The sequence below is a fragment of the Pecten maximus genome, chromosome 3, assembly GCF_902652985.1.
Source record: "Pecten maximus chromosome 3, xPecMax1.1, whole genome shotgun sequence".
Taxonomy (NCBI): domain Eukaryota; kingdom Metazoa; phylum Mollusca; class Bivalvia; order Pectinida; family Pectinidae; genus Pecten; species Pecten maximus.
The window spans coordinates 37805721-37824598 of record NC_047017.1 but is presented as its reverse complement, the minus strand read 5'-3'; the positions used below and the strand labels follow the sequence as shown (position 1 = coordinate 37824598).

Here is an 18878-nt window from a genome sequence, read left to right as displayed (position 1 = left end):
GTGAAAACGTTTGGGTTGGGATCTTGTAAACTTTTTTTGATGTATTGCCTTCCGAGTCCAAATTCTTGTTTTTTTATGCTACACTTACAGTTTTCCGAAAAACAAGAATTTTTCACTTATACTCTTTAGAGAACTATTGCTTGTTCTGTTTACATTCATTTTTTAACCGCTATATCGAAACATATCATTGGCATTTTCCATAATTAGATAAACAGCTCATCAATAAAAGTTGGTTATGTATTATTCAGTATTTCTTAAAAAGCATATCCCGCGTATTCATCATTTGACATTATGTTTCTCATTCCCTCCGACATTTGTGGAAGGTTAACCTGAAAATGGCTAACGTTTACATCACCCAGATGACTTGGGAGAAGAGTAGAAGACAAATGGCTAACGTTTACATCACCCAGATGACTTGGGAGAAGAGTAGAAGACAAATGGCTAACGTTTACATCACCCAGATGACTTGGGAGAAGAGTAGAAGACAAATGGCTAACGTTTACATCACCCAGATGACTTCGGAGAAGAGTAGAAGACAAATGGCTAACGTTTACATCACCCAGATGACTTCGGAGAAGAGTAGAAGACAATAGTGAGTTATCAGACATAGAGCATTACAATTCGCCCCTTTCAGATTTTTTTTGTACCGTTACTGAAATAAAATGTCAACATTCCTTATCACTTACACACCAATAGAAAGCCGGTACGACATGTTAAAAGTAAAGTGTCTATGTTCCTAGTACTATCACATATCGCAGTCAAAGTTAGTCGTTTACGATAAAGAATCTTATCGTGTACCTGCTTGTTGGAGTATAGACAAAGTACATTTGTGTAACATGTATCGCTATAGATCTACAGGTGAGATAGACACTCGGTGTGCTTCAGTGATAACGCACTTTGTTTTATAATATTAATGGCTGGTTTTATTATTTAAACAATTAATTAACATAAAATAGATTTTACATACACAGGTAATATATGCACAGGATATTTGTTAATTTTGAGTCTTGACGATTTACAATACATCTCTTATCAAACATGTTTGTGGTTGTTTACCTCAAAAATGTCATGCTATGCACGTAAAATCATACACATCAACAGTAACGTTAAAAAGATAATTTGTCTACTGTCAGTCTGTATGCGTTGGCTGACAGTTTGTAATTGTTGGTAATGCTAAATCTGTTACACATGTTGAATTAGTGTATGTGTCATGGTGACATTACATACAGCTGTATGTTACACTATTGTCGCAAGTAATGATATAGGTCACAAACAACTCTCACATCATTCCCTTCGATGTAGGTGTACACCATAAATGTTTTTTTAATTGTACAAGTATGAAATGTAGAGTTTTTTGGTACAGATTTTGTATACACATGCCAAACAGTTAAAGGCATGTTTTGTAGGTGCAGTGTCTTCCATGTTTTACAGACGAAATAAGGGTGTTTTCTAATGGAAGCCAACATTTTGTACTAATATGTACACGAGGGTTAATATATTCAGACTAACAAAATGTGTACAGCCTTAACTTAGAGCTACATTGTACAGTACATACCATTGAGTTTTGGAACTATATATCTCTCTTCAGTTCAGACTTTCATTACGTTTTGTTTTGTTATTCGTAACGTGGAATTTTCTTCGACATCTTTTGATATTGTTTATATTATACGTGTATACGTAATACTTAATTGTACTCATACACAATAATCTGTAATGCTCAAAACCTATTGTCACTTTTGATACAAATAATGCACGTTTAAGTACATGGACGAGTTTATTTTTCTCTTGTGTTTCTATTCTTACATACCTTCACATGTTGGTAGTATATGACCCCAAATGGCCATGTCTGTTCATGGGGCTATAAACCAAACATAGCATAGCCAGTGTACTTCATATCAGTTTTAAAACCTCTTTGCTTTACCCTGTGCATTAATATCTTCAAAACCGAGAGTGTCTATTTACAAAAAAGAAATATATAGTTAGTTTTGTACAGAGTGGCAGTAGGGACACCCTACTTAAAATGAGTCTAACTTCATGTATATTACTTTTTGTTTTCCTGTTGTTAGGTATTCGAAAACTGCTTACATAAACAATGAGGATTATCCTCCGAAACAGAGATGTCATTTAAAAATAGCCCTATCAATGGCGAAGCTACCATGTATGCTTGTATGCCAAAGCATCCACAATTTTTTCCATTGAAACTGCATTCCTGGCCTGAATTAGAACAGAAAGAGGTTACTGTCTTCCATCTAAATGTAAACAAGAGATCCCAGAGGGATCTTGGCGCCCACCATTGAATGTTCTTTATAGGTTCCATGTCAGATTGATCTTTTCTCTACTTTTCTCTTCTTCTAAGTCTTACTAATCTGTGTAAACTCAGAAGAAACCTCTAGTACTTTTCAAACAAGGGAAACCTATATATAAAATTTAAGATTTAGGCACCAAGGGGAACCTATATATATGGAATTTGAGAAAGATTCCTTCAGTGCTTTCTGAGAAATAGTGATAACAAACTTCAATTGTCAAAATCCAAGATGGCTGCTTGTCGGCCATGTTGTTTTCCGATCAGTCCCAAAATGCGATATGCATTACTAGGCACCAAGGGGAACCTACATATGAAATTTGAGAAAGATCCCTTCAGTACTTTCTCAGAAATGGCAATAACAAACTTTAACGGTCAAAATCCAAGATGGCTGCCTGTCGGCCATGTTGTTTTCCGATCGGTCCCAAAATGCAATATGCATAACAAGGCACCAAGGGAAACCTACATATAAAATTTGAGAAAGATCCCTTCAGTACTTTCTCAGAAATAGCGATAACAAACTTCAATGGTCAAAATCCAAGATGGCTGCCCGTCGGCCATGTTGTTTTCCAATCGGTCCCAAAATGCAATATGCATAACTAGGCACCAAGGGAAACCTACATATGAAATTTGAGAAAGATCCCTTCAGTACTTTCTCAGAAATAGCAATAACAAACTTCAATGGTCAAAATCCAAGATGGCTGCCCGTCCTCCATGTTGTTTTCCGATCGGTCCCAAAATGCAATATGCATAACTAGGCACCAAGGGAAACCTACATATAAAATTTGAGAAAGATCCCTTCAGTACTTTCTCAGAAATAGCGATAACAAACTTCAATGGTCAAAATCCAAGATGGCTGCCTGTCGGCCATGTTGTTTTCCGATCGGTCCCAAAATGCAATATGCATAACTAGGCACCAAGGGAAACCCACATATGAAATTTGAGAAAGATCCCTTCAGTACTTTCTTAGAAATAGCGATAACAAACTTCAATTGTCAAAATCCAAGATGGCTGCCTGTCGGCCATGTTGTTTTCCGATCGGTCCCAAAATGCAATATGCATAACTCGGCACCAAGGGAAACCTACATATGAAATTTGAGAAAGATCCCTTCAGCTCTTTCTCAGAAATAGCGATAACAAACTTCAATGGTCAAAATCCAAGATGGCTGCCTGTCGGCCATGTTGTTTTCCGATCACTCCCAAAATGCAATATGCATAACTAGGCACCAAGGGGAACCTACATATGAAATTTGAGAAAGATCCCTTCAGTACTTTCTGAGGATTAGCGATAACAAGAATTGTTTACGGACGGACGGACGGACGGACGGACGGAGGGAGGGAGGGACGGACGGACGGACGGACGACGGACCACGGACGCAGGGCGATTTGAATAGCCCACCATCTGATGATGGTGGGCTAAAAAGACTCGGTTATAAAATTTCTGGTAAAGGATCCTTATTACACATGTGGCTTTGATAATGTACAACCAGGTTAATCTCCGCGCCAGTTTGACATTATTTTGTGTACTACGCCGTCTGTCTGGTTTTTTCTGATGGATACAAGGATCAGCTATTGTTTACAATATATAACGTAACTGAACTCTGAATTGTTTGTAGTATCATTTAACTGGTTAACATTTGTAAAAGGGGTTTTCATCCTCAATGTATTGTAGTGTGTTACTGATGAGCTAAAGCTAAACGTCAATAAATAAATAGAACTGAATTGATATCGGACATAGATTTTTCACGAAAATTTTGTAGAAAACAGTCACATCATGAAACATTTATGTTGGCCAGTTGTATACTTTTGTTTCAGAGATTGTTTTCAGGTGAAAGTGTGACTCGAAGATCGACACAAAGCGCGACAACTGTAGTTAAGAAACTAAAAGAAAACCTTTCGTAATGAAATCAGTTTCCACAGGTCATTCTATGTATCCAACAGATAACCCATACAGACAACGTGTAATTATACACAAAACCATGTCAAGTTACCGCGAACCGGTGGGGACCGACCCGATATCACTTCCTGTAAAGTCGAAGTACGGAATGATGTCCAACTAGACAATGAGTAAATGTTTTAGTAGAGGAGTAATGGTCTATATAGCTGAAGATATTCATTTTTAGATTTAGAGTAACGGGGGTGAAGTCATATGGATTAAACTGATTTATACTAGTAATTCGTATCTTATCTGCATTTTCCTAAGGAGCCAACATTAGCATTGATCTGTTTAAAGTTTAAATCATAGATTTAACTATACTGTTATTCTTTTTGATTTAACCAATGTCATAAATTGTAATTTAGTTCAAACTTATTAAATTGTTTACCCCATCCTGTCGGGAGCTTGCTAGTCTATATGCATACTGAAGAAACACGTGACTGTTAGTGATAAACTCTGGTTAATTCAGAATTACGGAGGGGAATCATGACTGGGGTAAGCTACACAACTTCGTAGATTTAGTCGTCTACGCCACATTCTGAAATTCAACAGAGACACGAGGTAAACAATATGAAGTATGCCAAGACAGTTTTATGAAAACATTAATGACGTCATTGATAATTTTGCTGTGAAAGATTTTAAACACTTTTGGAAACTAGTATGTCACGCATCGACTCATTGGTAAGACAGCCAAATCAATACCCATTCTCTCATTATAGGACAACTGGTGAGTTACTGTAAGCTGATAGAAAAAAGCAGATAACTTATTTTACTCTAATAAGATACCGGAAAAGATAAAAGTAATCATGGAATGTTGAAAAATACCATAGAAAGTGTTTGTATACCTCTTCCATTTCCTTTTATCTCTGGTAAGTGTAGGTTTCCATTTCAGTGAAAAACAATAAGTATGTAAGTTCAAAATATTGTGACGTTTTATCGACACCAGACTGATATATGAAAACGGACGATAAAACGGACCAATGTAAAGCTCCTGCTTGTTTGCTGCGTCTAATAAATGGTTACACCCCCTTCCCTTTTCTTCTTTTGTTCCTTTGAGACAGAATCCAGAATGACGTGCCTTTGCGCGTTTTCTTTACACGTAGACCTATTCCTTCCAAAACTTTACAACTGGGGTGTATCTTGGGGCGACACCAATGTCCGTAGTTTCCTTACGCCGAGTACAAGCTACAACATGTTAGATGTTCAAAGGACCCATTTGTTCTTCGACTTATTGGCACCGAGGACATTTTCGGTGTATGTCAACTTCGCCAGTCAATAGTTTTCAATACGATACTCTTTTTTTCAAAGGTTGGCCGTTCAGAATATAATAAAGATAACAAGATCAAGGATAAAGAACAGAAAACAATAGGCCCATGGGCCTTAACGGTCATCTGACAAACACTTACAGCGGGGACACACTCAATCCAGCATCATTACCATAAATTATTTATATGCAGGCAGTTATGTTTCAGATCAAATCTGGTTTTTATCCTTTTTGGCTTAACAGAGGAGAAGCATCTTAAAGCAAAATTTCAGCCAAGTTCCCATTTTTGGGGCATGTCCCCCTGTCCCTATCGGTCGGACAAGCCTCATTTATATCAATTGGGGATTTCCCTTCCCCAATGATGTTTCATACTAAATATTGTTGCAATCAATTAAGGCATTAAAGGGGCCTCGATCGCCCTTCTGCCCCATAAGAATCACTTATAAAAATTGTGATTTCCATCCTCTTATAACAATTCAAACCAAATTTGGATGTAATCCAACCAAGGGTTAAAGAAGAGTAGGGTTTTAAAGCAATAATTTACCAAAGATGGCGGTATATTGCATAAGCACAAAGATGACGTGTTGTATTAGCAGGAACAAAGATGGTGTGGTGTTGTATTAACAGGAACAAAGATGACGTGTTGTATTAACAGGAACAAAGATGACATGTTGTATTAACAGGAACAAAGATGGTGGTGATGTTATAACAAGCACAAAGATGATGTGTTGTATTAACAGGAACAAAGATGGTGTGGTGTTGTTATAACAAGAACAAAGATGACGTGTTGTATTAACAGGAACAAAGATGGTGTGGTGTTGTTATAACAAGAATAAAGATGACGTGTTGTATTAACAGGAACAAAGATGGTGTGGTGTATTAACAGGAACAAAGATGGTGTGGTGTTGTTATAACAAGAATAAAGATGACGGTGTTGTATCAATGTACATATTGCATTCAACACACAAAATTGATGTTATCTAAATATTTGCTCCCTAAAGAAAACTGATATTGACAATTGAGGTTTGTCCGTCTCGCAGTCGGATAAAAACATCTTCATAGTTTTATATCGTCAACCACGTCACTTCTGTTACAGGGAATTCACAATGCTATCTCATTGATGATCGAGATGTCAAAATGGTTGGTACAAACCATGAGCATGGGTTAGCAACAATATATACATTTATGTTTATGGACTTTCATACTTATGATACATACTGTTAGTTTTTTTTTTCTAGTTTTATTCCTATTTCGTATATATCCTTTATATCATTGTAATTCCATGTGCCTTGAAGAAGGAAGAAGAGAGATCCAAGAAGGATCTTGGTGCCCACCATTTATCACATGTCAAACTGATATTTTCTCTACTTTCCCTTCTTTCTTCTTTTCCTCTAATAATCTGAAAACAAGATCAAGAGAAACATTAATGTGAAAATTGATAAACTTTTCAAGAAAAACAAGTCAAATCATTTTCTTTTTCTGATCAAAAATTCAAATTGAATTGGCACCACTAGGGACCAAGGGGAACCTTAACATGAAGTTTGAGGAATATTCCTCCAGTTCTTTTTAAGAAATAGCGATAACAAGGATTTTTTACCGTCAGATGTACGGATCACGGACGAAGGGTGATTTGAATAGCCAGCCATCTGATGATGGTGGGCTAAAAATCAAACATACTAAATCTTGATCAAAACACAAATCAAGGATATTTTACACACGGTTGTAAAACTACTTTTATTTTCATACAATATTAAATGTTATTCATGAACAAAAAATATTTCAGTAAAAAATATTTCAAATGAATTGCACATGGCCATCAAAATTAGTGACAAAATTCCATTCACTATAAATACTGCCATGTCATAATGCTTAATTTATTGGACCAATAAAAAAATAAGTATTAAACATAAAGAATGTCCTAAATAATTAAATATACGACGGCTGCAATATCTAGACCACCTATCCTGGGTCAACTGGTTAACAGTAGCGGTTTATCTTCCCAAACCAGTACCCTGGTTAAGAACACAGAAATAATGTTACAAACTTGCATTGATCTGTGTAATATATTGTAGGTATTCTGCGACATATGTTTTACATAAATATTTCTAGGATTACATTCTCGAATACATCTTTTCCAAGAATGTAAATCTGGCTTGGATTTGCATGCAAAATACTCAATATACCAATATTGTTGTCTGTATAGTATACATGATAAATTCAAGCACCTGAAAATGAACATCCTATTTATGAAAACACCAAGATCAGATTTCCACTTTACTGAGATGGACCAGTCCTCTACACAAAGTTTAGAAGAATTGACACAGGACTACGGAACACCTAATTTTTTTTTTCCATTTTTGTTTGCACATGACCCAACATAAAAAATATGAATACATGTATATTTGAACACAACAATGATACTAAATCCTATGTAAAGTGTAATGAAGAGTAAACGACAAACATCACTTATATATTCACACTCCTGGCTAGAGTGGAACTAGAATGGAGAATACAGACACAGGCCTCCTATTGCTGGATATTTTGACGAATCATTATTTTACCTCGCAAAAATTTGGTAATTTCGTGCTGTTATGTAGTGTAAAAATTTCAATATGCATTTAAATTAATGTTTCATGCACAACAAAATTTTGTACATGTTTTAATACATCCACCTTTGTTGACTCATTAGTTTTTTCAACAATTTTCACTTAAATCATACAGCAACACATACATGTCCTTTGTGAAAAGATATAGAGACAATTTCTACCTTGTGGGATTGAAAAATGATTTTTAATGCTGAAAAAAAACTTAGGTTATGAAAAATTGAGAATTACAAATACTTTCATAGAAAATAGCTTGATAACATTTATTAACAGTAAAAATATAGGGATACCCTGGACTAAAGATCCATTCATAGAACACTGGTTTGTACAGACTTAGAAAACAATATTTATATATGTAGTTGCCTCAGAGAAGGTATTTATGAGTAAAAATCTTACATACACTCCAAGAATGACTTAAGTACCAAAGCACTTCAAACATAACTACTATATGAACAAACCAAGAAACAGCTAGGGTACTAAAGCACCTACATAGCCATTTAACAGCAACATCTGCCATTTTACCAATAAACTAACAGTCAATGTTGTTGATCTAAACCAATGTTAGAGAAAAAAAAAAAAAAAAAAAAGATTATATGATCACGTACACAAATAAATCATAACAATTCTGACAGATAAACTGGACTCACAAATTAAAAATAAGAAACTAACAAATTTTATTTCAGCAAATTTAAAAATATATAAAAAAAACAGTATGGAGAATAAATCACTTTGCCAAACGTGATTCCATACAAACGAATAGATCAAACAAACCTCTTATGCTTTATAAAGATAAAAAAAGCAACAGGCATAAATTAATAGAATAAATTAGTTGTAAAAAGTATATAAAATATGTCCAAATATAGAATGAAAAAGATTCACAGACCAAAGTTGGTCTAAGAGCATTTGATTAATTTTCATGGCAAGACTTCAATTAATTGAAAGAAGATGTACCTTGAAACAATTATAGGAAAAAAATCTTCTAATCCTGCATTTGATGTAACTAAATATAAATAATGTGAATGATACAGTTGTTGTACACATCCTTTCCCCATTCTAATACATTCACCATTCTCTCCACATGCAATGTCAGACTGGCTGCGAGTGATGAGGACTGTAATATGAGACAAATATCCATGTATCAACAACCACTTGTTGAACCATCACACTAGTCATCCTCCTCTCCTAAGTCTTCCTCCTCTTCGTCCACTTCATCATCGTCATCGTCATCATCATCGTCATCCAAATCACCACAATCCTCATCCACTTCTTCATCGCTGGCATCTAGGTCTCCATTTCCTTCAAGTCTCTTGTGGTCCATGTCATCCTCACCAAAGAGTTCTCCAAAGGATGATATCACAAGGAAGTCACAGTGATCCTGCTTTGTGATGAGTGGGTTTTTTTCACGGTCAACCAATGCTACTCTGAACCCTGCCTGCATAGATGCTGCACCCTCTGTAAAAAAAGATTGACATGTGCAGTGACTTGTTAATATAAATACATTGTAATTATAAATATGAGATGTCACTGACATTAAGCATGTCAACATTGGTCTTCAAAGAACTGAATTTGGCCTTTGACATCAATTTGATTTTGAACTGACTTACCTTCAGAAAATGATTAAAAAATCCTAAGTGAGACCAAAACCAAAAATCAAAAAGAAAAACATTTCCTATAATATTCAATATAAATGTATTCATATACATTTGTATATTTCTCAATTTCCTTGAATTTGCACTTTTATTCTTTATCCTGTTAGACTAATACAATAATTTTGGGTATTTCATTATGAAAATTACTGCTCAAAAACAATTTTATGTTGTTAAAATGTCGCTGTGCTAATCTCTTGGTGGGAGATCCCCTTCTTTGGCATCTCTATAGAGGGTGGCAACCCTGCTTTAAACTTCACTATGATGTTAATGTTAGCATACAAACTCAAAAATAGTTTTTTACAATACAGTTTTCAATCATACATATATATTCAAAACTTCATAGAATGACTACAAAACAGTTGCAATTCTACAAATATTCAAAACTTCGTAGAATTAACTGATAAACCGGCAAAGTGGTGAGAGGTAACTTTTTTCCACTGTAATGTTTTTGAAAGGACTTTGCTAACCTGAACTAGATGGGACCATGAGAAAACTTTAGAGTTATCCAAGCGATCAAATTAAGCAAGTTGTCATTTTTGGTGCAGTGTTGGTCAATATTTGTCAACACTATATGATCATTATAACTCTGCTCTGTCACCAGTTTATTGTAAAGATGGGTCAATACATGTATATGTAATATTTTGTTCTGTCAGTCATATATATATACTTATTTAAGAGTGGTTTTGCCATTATCGGTCAATTTAGAGTTTCTTTTATTTAGTCATTCAATAACGGTAATGCTTGCAAAAGGAACAAGAGGCCCATGGGGCCTGTATCGCTCACCTGGTTGGATTTGACCAATTGTCAAAAAAAAAATGTTCATGTTCAATTAATTTTATTTGTCAATCTCAAACAATGCTATATGTGGTAATAGTGAGGGGATCCTAACTGCTTAAAGAAATAACAAAGTCCAGACTCTCTAAGGGTCTGAAAGACCTCAAGAATTGTTTTTATAACATGCATTTATAACTTTATGACTAGTAACGATTTAAAGGAATTACTTTTATTTCCCCTATGGGGCCCCACCCCCCACCCCTTTTGCCCCTCAGGGATCCCACCCCTTTGGCCCCTCAGGGATCAGAGTCATCATTAATGCAAAATCTGTTTTGCTTTCCGCAAGGATGTCTCTGACCAAATTTGGTTCAAATCCATTTGTAACTTTATGACTAGAAATGATTTAAAGGAATTACCTCTTTTCCCTATTGGGCCCCGCCCCATTGGCCCCTTGGGGGTCAGAGTCACCAATTTATGCAAAAATCTGTTCCCCTTCCCCCAGGGATGTTTCTGACCAGTTTGGGCTCAAATCCATTCATAACTTTATGACACGTAGCGATTTAAAGGAATTGCCTCTATTTCCCCTATTGGGCCCCGCTCCATTGGCCCCTTGGGGGTTAGAGTCACCATTTATGCAAAATCTGTTCCTTTTCCCCCAAGGATGTTTCTGACTAAATTGGGTTCAAATCCATTCATAACTTTATGACTAGTAGCAATTTAAAGGAATTGCTTTAATTTCCCCTATCAGGCCCCACCCCTTTGGCCCCATTTATGCAAAATCTGATCCCCTTCTGCCAAGGATGTTTCTGACCAAATTTGGTCAAAATCCAATAGGAACTTTTTGACAAGTAGCGATTTGAAGCAAATGTTAGCAGACGATGGACGGACGGACGCCCCGCGCCATGACATAAGCTCACCGGACCGTTGGTCCAGGTGAGCTAAAAATGATCAAACGAAAATCAACTGAATAACAATTGATTAAAATCATATCAGATAATCGTTTAAATTTAACACAATTATATGTAAAATGTCACAGAACCATTACCTTACATTGGATATATCAAATACTGTTTGATAGGCCTACTTACGTTTTACCGATAATAACATCATTTCTATGTGTATTAGCACAGAAAGATAAGCTGCGCATGTGCGTATAAAATGTTACTGTTACTGAGTTGGCATGTTATCTGATTTGTTTCAGATTTTTAAAAGATTTAATAGGTAGCAGTGACTGTTTCATTTTTACCCCAGTAAAGCATCAGACGAGTACTGGTGTGTCAAGAGATTTGTTCCGTTTGAGCGAGCGAGGAAATTTGATGTTGAAAAAATGTCGGTGTTTACCACCAATCGTTGTGAAGACTCCAAAACGATACCTCGAGTTATTTGATCATTTCAAGCAGGATTTTTATTGTTGGGACCAAATTTTCACTCCGAATTCTGGTTTTCTGAGCTTTTTTCACTAGGATAGAATTCGGCCGGGACTGACGAAGTACTTCGAGTTCATTAGGGTATTTGAGTTTTCCAAGTTCGAGTTAACAAAGTTCCAATGTATAACAAAACAGTTATTAACATTAAGCTACACAGAGAAAAAAAAATAACATCTACTTTTTCCTTTGGCAATACTTTGTCACAAACCTTTTGGGTTATCTGTGAGGTAAAGAATCTGGTCAGGTGTCACATCTATTTTTTGTGAGATGGTGGTATAACTGCTGCATTCAGTCTTACAGCCAATTGCCGTGTCAAAGAAATCTGTGAACAACTGAAATCAACAAAATAATGTGCTTTATTTTCACATAAATTTGCAGTTTAAACAAGAGGCCCATGGGCCTTAACGGTCACATTATTTTTTAAATATTTAAGGTAATTCAATTGACCCTTTTTGGCCCCGCCCATAAGCCCAGTTGGTCAGTCAGGGCCAACATGTGCATACCACCAAGCTGTCATCAAATGCTGATAATGTTAACAAAGTTAGAATGTATTCAAATACAAATCAAACAAACGATAGTCAAAATTGTGATTTCCCTATAAAAACTGTAGTAAAGTTTACCTCCCTCCCTAGAGGCAGACGTGAGACTCCAGGTTCATGAAATTCACAATTTCGGTAAATCACATTAAGACCCTTCCATTTTGGTTTTGAGAATGAATTTTTTGAAATTTCAGTTAATTTGACCCTTTTTGGCCCTGCGTATAAATATAAGCCTCTGGTGGTCTGTCAAGGTTAACATGTGCATACCATCGAGCTGTCCTCCGATGCTGACAATGTTAACAAAGTTAGAATGAATTCCAATACAAATCAAACAAATTATAGTCAAAAATGTGATTTCCCTATAAAAACTATAGTAAACTTTACCCCCTCCCCAGGGGGAAACATGAGACACCAGGGTCATGAAATTCATAATTTTGGTAAAGGATCTAAGACCTTTCTTTCTGTGAAGAGAATTTGATTCTACCATATCTGAGATTGAGCAGAAGATTTCTGAAATTTCAGTCAATTTGACCCTTTTTTTCGCCCAGCCCCTCAGGCCCCTGGACGGTCCGGACCATATAGTTCACGACGGACAAAAGGCGGTTAGAATAGGTCACTTCAGGCTTTGTCTCAGGTGACCTAAAAACCTACATTATATAGTTATACATGCAATTACCATGCAACTCAATTACGTTTGTTTACAATATACTTTTAGTCTGTAATGAATACAGGTAGAAAATGGTTCTTTTGAAAATGGTCCTTGTGAAAATGAGGTTAACCCTAGCTTAAAGTGTATAAATTGATCAGGCCATTTTCCAAATAATCATTGTGTCAAGAGGTGTTCCAAAAATAACGTCATTTGTACATTCTTTTGTTAAAAATTGTGTGCAATGTACTCAAAACCAGTCAATAGAATAATACTGAAGCATAACACAGATTAAACTCCAGTTCATTCGTTCACTGACATTGCTACAGTGCACATTGATTTATAACGTATTCATTACACTATATATGAAATGACTGGTAGAATAGCTTCAGATGTGCTTGAAACTAGGGCCTATATAAAAGGTCGATCGTTACTCGGCATAAAGCCTATAGATATTCACAATGAGGTGTGTGATATTTATGGGGAGGGTCAAATGTCTCACAGATCTTTTTGTAGGTGGGTTGTTAAGTTTAAAAGCGGTCAGCAACAACTCAAAGATGCTGCTCGACCAGGTCTTACTGCATCAACAATGACGAAAAGCAACATAGAAAAAATCAGTAATATGCTGAAAAAAGATGCCGGACACACTGTTAGAGATTAAGCACGGTGGTCAAATTTGTCTTCAGCATGAGCTCATAGTATTTTAAAGAAACATCTTCATCTTGAGAAAATAAATGCAAGGTGGACACCCCATTTGCTAACAGAAGAATAAAAGACCTGTGTTTCAAATGCAAATATACCAAAAAGGCTTTCGACAATTTCGTCACTGGTGATGAGACATGGGTTTACTATGAGCCTTTGAGCCAAAGCGAAAACGTTCAAACAGAATTTGGGCCACAAAAAATGCAAAACGTCCAAGGTATAGTTTTGTTTGTGATTGTCTGTGACAATAAGGAACTAGTAATACAAAATCTGGTACCAAAAGGCAGAACAGTAACAGCAAAATTTTACAAAAATGTTTTTCTGAAAAAATTGAAGTCCTGCTACAAACGCCGCTGCCCAAGCACAGGACTCCGGTACCTTCCGACTTTTACATGATAATGCCCCTGCTCATAAGACAAGCATTGTTACTAAGTTTTTGGGAGCCTGAAAAAGTTTCTGTCCTTCCACATCCTCCATTTTAACCAGATTTGAGCCCCTGCGACTATTTTTTGTTTCCAAAACTCAAATTCCAACTGACTGGAAAGAGATACAAGTGGAGAAATGCCCTTGGGTCTGCTGTTTATCAGTACTTAATGAGTGTTCCCATTGAAAATTATGAATTCTGTTTTCAAAATTGGATTGAGTGATTAAAAATGTGTATTCAGGCAGGTGGGGAGTATTTTGAAGGCCAGAGGAATTTTAAAGGATGAAACACTTGTAATTTAGGAAAAATTAAGGCAGATGAAGTTATTTTTGGAACACCCCTTGTTTGTATCTTGAATGTGTCAATACATCGGCATCAAAGTGAGTTGTTGTCCCAAGTGCATGGAGCTTTGAAGAAATTGAAAATCCCCATTAGCATAACTGATAGATGAAAATCATTACGCCTTGCGCCTTTGTAGCATAAGCAAAATGTGCTTTTCATTTCATATAAAGCTAAGGAATTATCTAAGTAGCTTACATCTGTGATATCTCCCTCCTCCACATGACTAAAGAGTTGTCTTTGTGCTTCCACACTTCCCGACGAGTAGACATACACAGACACCCCCTCATCTATCAGTTGTGTGATCACTGGTTCCACATCATCATAAATCCTTGAACAAAAACATACAGAAATGATCTACTATTTTAAAAAACCCTTGTATATATTTAACATCAGCATCAACTGCCATTTATTACCAAAGTCAGAAATTAGCCTACAACCTATCAATTTCTGAATTTTATTTCTAATTTTCATCCACTATATTCTATATTAAACATCTAGTGTTAGGGTAACATGTTTTGAAAAATTCATAAATCAAAATATAAAATGTTAAACATCTACTTGTGTTATTTAGAATAACACAAGTGTTTTAAATGTTCTTCGATAATGGACCAATACAAAAATGTTTTGTTTTTCTAAACATACATGGCTTTGATTTTGCCTGTTTTATAGCCCTCTCTCCACATGTGTCCCTGCAGTTGTTTCAGAGCTGTAGACTTGCGGTCTTGTGACATCTGCCATTTGATGTTCTCAACACAGCATTTGATTACTTCATCAGCTTCTCCATTAGGAATCTCTGTGCATCCTTCCACCTTTTCAGCAATATCCTTACAAGACTAAAAACGAAATTATATAAATGACATTATATTTCAAATTCATGTTTTGGTTGAATGAATTCTACATTTTCTGATAATTGTCAAGAGGGAACGAATAATTGTTGTTAAATGAACAAATTTCCTCTTTGGTATATTTGGGACATTAAATAGGAAAAGGGACAGTTAAGTTGTTGTAATTATATAATAAACAACTTAACATATAGCTCTACACCTAGTTGTTATCGGATAATTTCAAAGAAAGTAACACATAAATTGAACAAACGAAAAATGTTTCATTAAAAGTCAAGTGTTTATGTTTGCATCTACACTTATTGTACTACACAGTCTCCATCAGAATTTTGTACTTTTTGAAACATTTTTTTTTCCTTCTGTATACACCTTTTCAGTATGAGTCACATTGTTGGCTCAAAAAATGAGACTTTTCCATTCACCAAAACAACACAAAAGATTTGTTCCCAGCCTGTTCATTTCTTACTGTTTATTCACAGGAAATGCATTATATATTCCATTATTCCTAGTACCAATGTAGTCTAATAACTATACTGACATCCATAAGTTCCTATACACTTTACAGAAAATTGCTTGGAAAATTAAATTCAGTAACCACCAATAATTTTTGGGTTTTTTTGTTTTTTTTTTGCTAACTTCTTTTGGTAATGTTTTATAATCTTTCAATAGTCTACAAAGTCTACACAGAAACTGATGGTCTACAAATCCTTAAAATGCAACAATTTTGCAATAATACGTTGTTTCAGAAATTTTGTTAAATTAAGAGCATACTTTTTTTCAAAGTGATAATTCATGGAATGTAATGTTATGGTACATCTTTTAAACAAGAATTACGTGTAATTACATGTGTATCCTGTCCCGCTTTGTCAATATCATAGCATTTTCACATTTTGCCCTAAAAATCCATGAAATATTTTAAGTAAAGTAGGCTCTACTACCCCTGCTACATCTCGGGTTTTGTTGGTCCAGCTTTATCAGAAACAGAGCGGAACGCAAAACTTTAACATTATTGACGCTGCTGTTGGAAAGGCAACAACATCGGTCATAAGTGACACAAAAAAACCTGTTTTTTAAATGCTTTTCGGAATATTTGGAAATCAGTCCCTCAGGTGAGACCCCAAACTTAACAGGATAGGTTTTTTTAATCAAAAGAGCATGTATAGTTTTTTTTTATAGATGGCAGTTCATATTCCATTTATATGATATCTGGTTACTGTTTTACTTTTTTCTCTCTCTTTCTTACCAGTTCACGAAGTGCTGCTATGTCTTCCTTTGTTTCGTCATCATCAAATCTATTCTTCAAGTATGTTTCTACATTCTCGGTGATGTAAGGGAACAATACTTTCTGAAATATAAAAATATACTGCTTTTACAGCATAACTATTTGTGGATGACACAATTGTATACCTGACTATTTGATCAGATAATTATAAGGTGCTTGCTATTTGGAAAATGACATCAACAAAATAGAAGTGTTCCAATGTAGAGACATGGAAATAGATCTAGTGTGGGGAAGATGCTTGGAAATCTAAGTCAGGGCTAAAATTGGCGCCTATTTTAGTGGCCATGGTGCCTTAAATTCAGCATTAGCGACCAGTTATTGCTCTATAAGGCACCTGCATAGCCCCTAATTTTTTTTTGTATTTGCGATTGTGTTAATCTTTCAAAGGTTGCAATCAATGCTAAAATGATGTTCACAATCGAAAATGTTACAGAGAGATCTTTCACTGTACTATTAAAAGATTTTTTTAAAAGTTAAGACAACTTGGCCGGCGACTAACTTTTCAAATTCATGGCACTTAAGATTTTAAGACTTGGTATCCAAATAGGCCATCTGGTAAAAATATCCACTTTGAGCCCTGTAAGTTAGCCACATTAAGACTCTTGGTTTAGTTTGGTTTATTTTGCTCAACTTCCTTTTAGCAGCAAGGGTCATTAAAGGACGTACCAGGGTTTGGAGGTGGAGGAAAGCCAGTGTACCCATAGAAAAAACACCAGCCTTTATATACGGTCAGTACCAGTTAACTGTCTCATGTGGGTTTCGAACTCGCAACCCAGAAGTGGAGGGCATGTGATAACGTGTCAGGACACCTGAACCACTCTGCCTCCTAGACACTAGAAGAAATGCTTGTCTAACAACACTATACAAAATTTGATACAACTAAGTTGCTAAAGTTGCAACTAGTCCAAAATATAAACTTTTGCCCTTAACAAGACTTTCTTTATATCAATTGCCACAAGACTATTACTATTCCTTACTCCACAACAAAACACAGAACAGAAATATCATACTTCCCTCATACAATAATCAATTTGGCAGGAGACTCTTTCCTGAAATTATTCACTCAACATCATTAAAATCTTTCAAATCTGCCCTTCTTAACATAAAGCCATAGATACAATTATTTTAACCTTATTGATATTGTCCGTATTTTTCTAGATTTAACAATCTTTACATATTCTATTTTATAAACTGTGGTCTTTAACTTATACCCATATTTGTTTTAACATGCTTTGTAATGGCACATTTTGCACCCACCATTGTCAAAATATTCGAAATGACAAATGAGGACACTAAATCAGCAGAATTAGAAAAGTAGTAAGTGTTCATAGCATTCAGTTTCAGGAAGCTCTAGCAAGTATACGTAAATCAATACAAATCATTGGTTCTATGCACAGCATTCTCAACCTAAGAAAGACAACTCTTCCTCACATGATATCATTTACTTAAAATCTTGTTGATAAGTTAATGTTTTACATGTATATTATGCGGGTGCTACTGTTTTAACAAATTTGAAACATTTATTGGTTTCATGACAATGACAGTAAATCAATCGTCAATATTTGAAAAGTATGTTTTGATACATTTTTGACAAAAAGATCCCAGTTTGGAGTTCGGCAAATAAACCCGTTTATCCCAAGAGGCTGACTGCTATCGAAACACACGTCACTTTACCATCAATAAGCGTCTCTGGAACAACTAAAATATTGCGTTAGACGTTAGACGCCAACCGTATGAATAACTGCTATCGATGCATGCCTTATCTGTACAAACAGGAAGATGAGCATGATGGTGGCAGAGGACCGGTATGCATGTGTGTAGATGCCGGCATCGGTCTTACCTTGACGAACGATATCGGAGTGGTTGTTCCTTCGATGTCAACGACAACTGCTGAGACGCCGTCAAGTAACGCTTCCGCTTCGTCTACCGACCGTTTTTGAACTTGTTGAGCCTCCATCTTCTGGGAATGGCCAACAGTAGGCACTTCGAGCGAAAGTGTCAGCACAACGCTATTCAGACAAAGAACAAATGGACCAGGTGCGAGCCGATTGGTTACCAGATGGCGCCCTAGTTTCATAAGGTTGTCTCGTTTTCAATATGATGGCCATTCCATCAATGTAGCACTCAGGCCGTTTACTGTAACAAT

General features: G+C 35.7%; 1 protein-coding gene across 1 annotated transcript; it reads right to left on the bottom strand.

Annotated features, from left to right (window-relative positions):
* Window positions 1-7208: 7208 nt before the first annotated feature.
* On the bottom strand, window positions 7209-18796 carry LOC117324093 (enolase-phosphatase E1-like). The gene is made up of 6 exons (XM_033879746.1): window positions 18573-18796; window positions 16694-16795; window positions 15251-15441; window positions 14804-14936; window positions 12164-12287; window positions 7209-9557 (listed from the first exon to the last, which is right to left on the bottom strand). Exons 1-6 carry the CDS (start codon window positions 18687-18689, stop codon window positions 9271-9273), a joined length of 954 nt encoding a protein of 317 aa, XP_033735637.1. The 5' UTR covers window positions 18690-18796; the 3' UTR covers window positions 7209-9270.
* Between the last annotated feature and the right edge of the window lie 82 nt (window positions 18797-18878).

What these genes read in the sequence shown, in the direction of transcription:
- LOC117324093 (XM_033879746.1), bottom strand. Translation starts at nt 18,689, where the DNA reads ATGGAGGCTCAACAAGTTCAAAAACGGTCGGTAGACGAAGCGGAAGCG. An exon ending in CTCCGATATCGTTCGTCAAG is followed by an intron (nt 16,796 to 18,572) that starts GTAAGACCGATG and finishes TTTATATTTCAG; the next exon opens with AAAGTATTGTTCCCTTACAT. An exon ending in TAGCAGCACTTCGTGAACTG is followed by an intron (nt 15,442 to 16,693) that starts GTAAGAAAGAGA and finishes TTTCGTTTTTAG; the next exon opens with TCTTGTAAGGATATTGCTGA.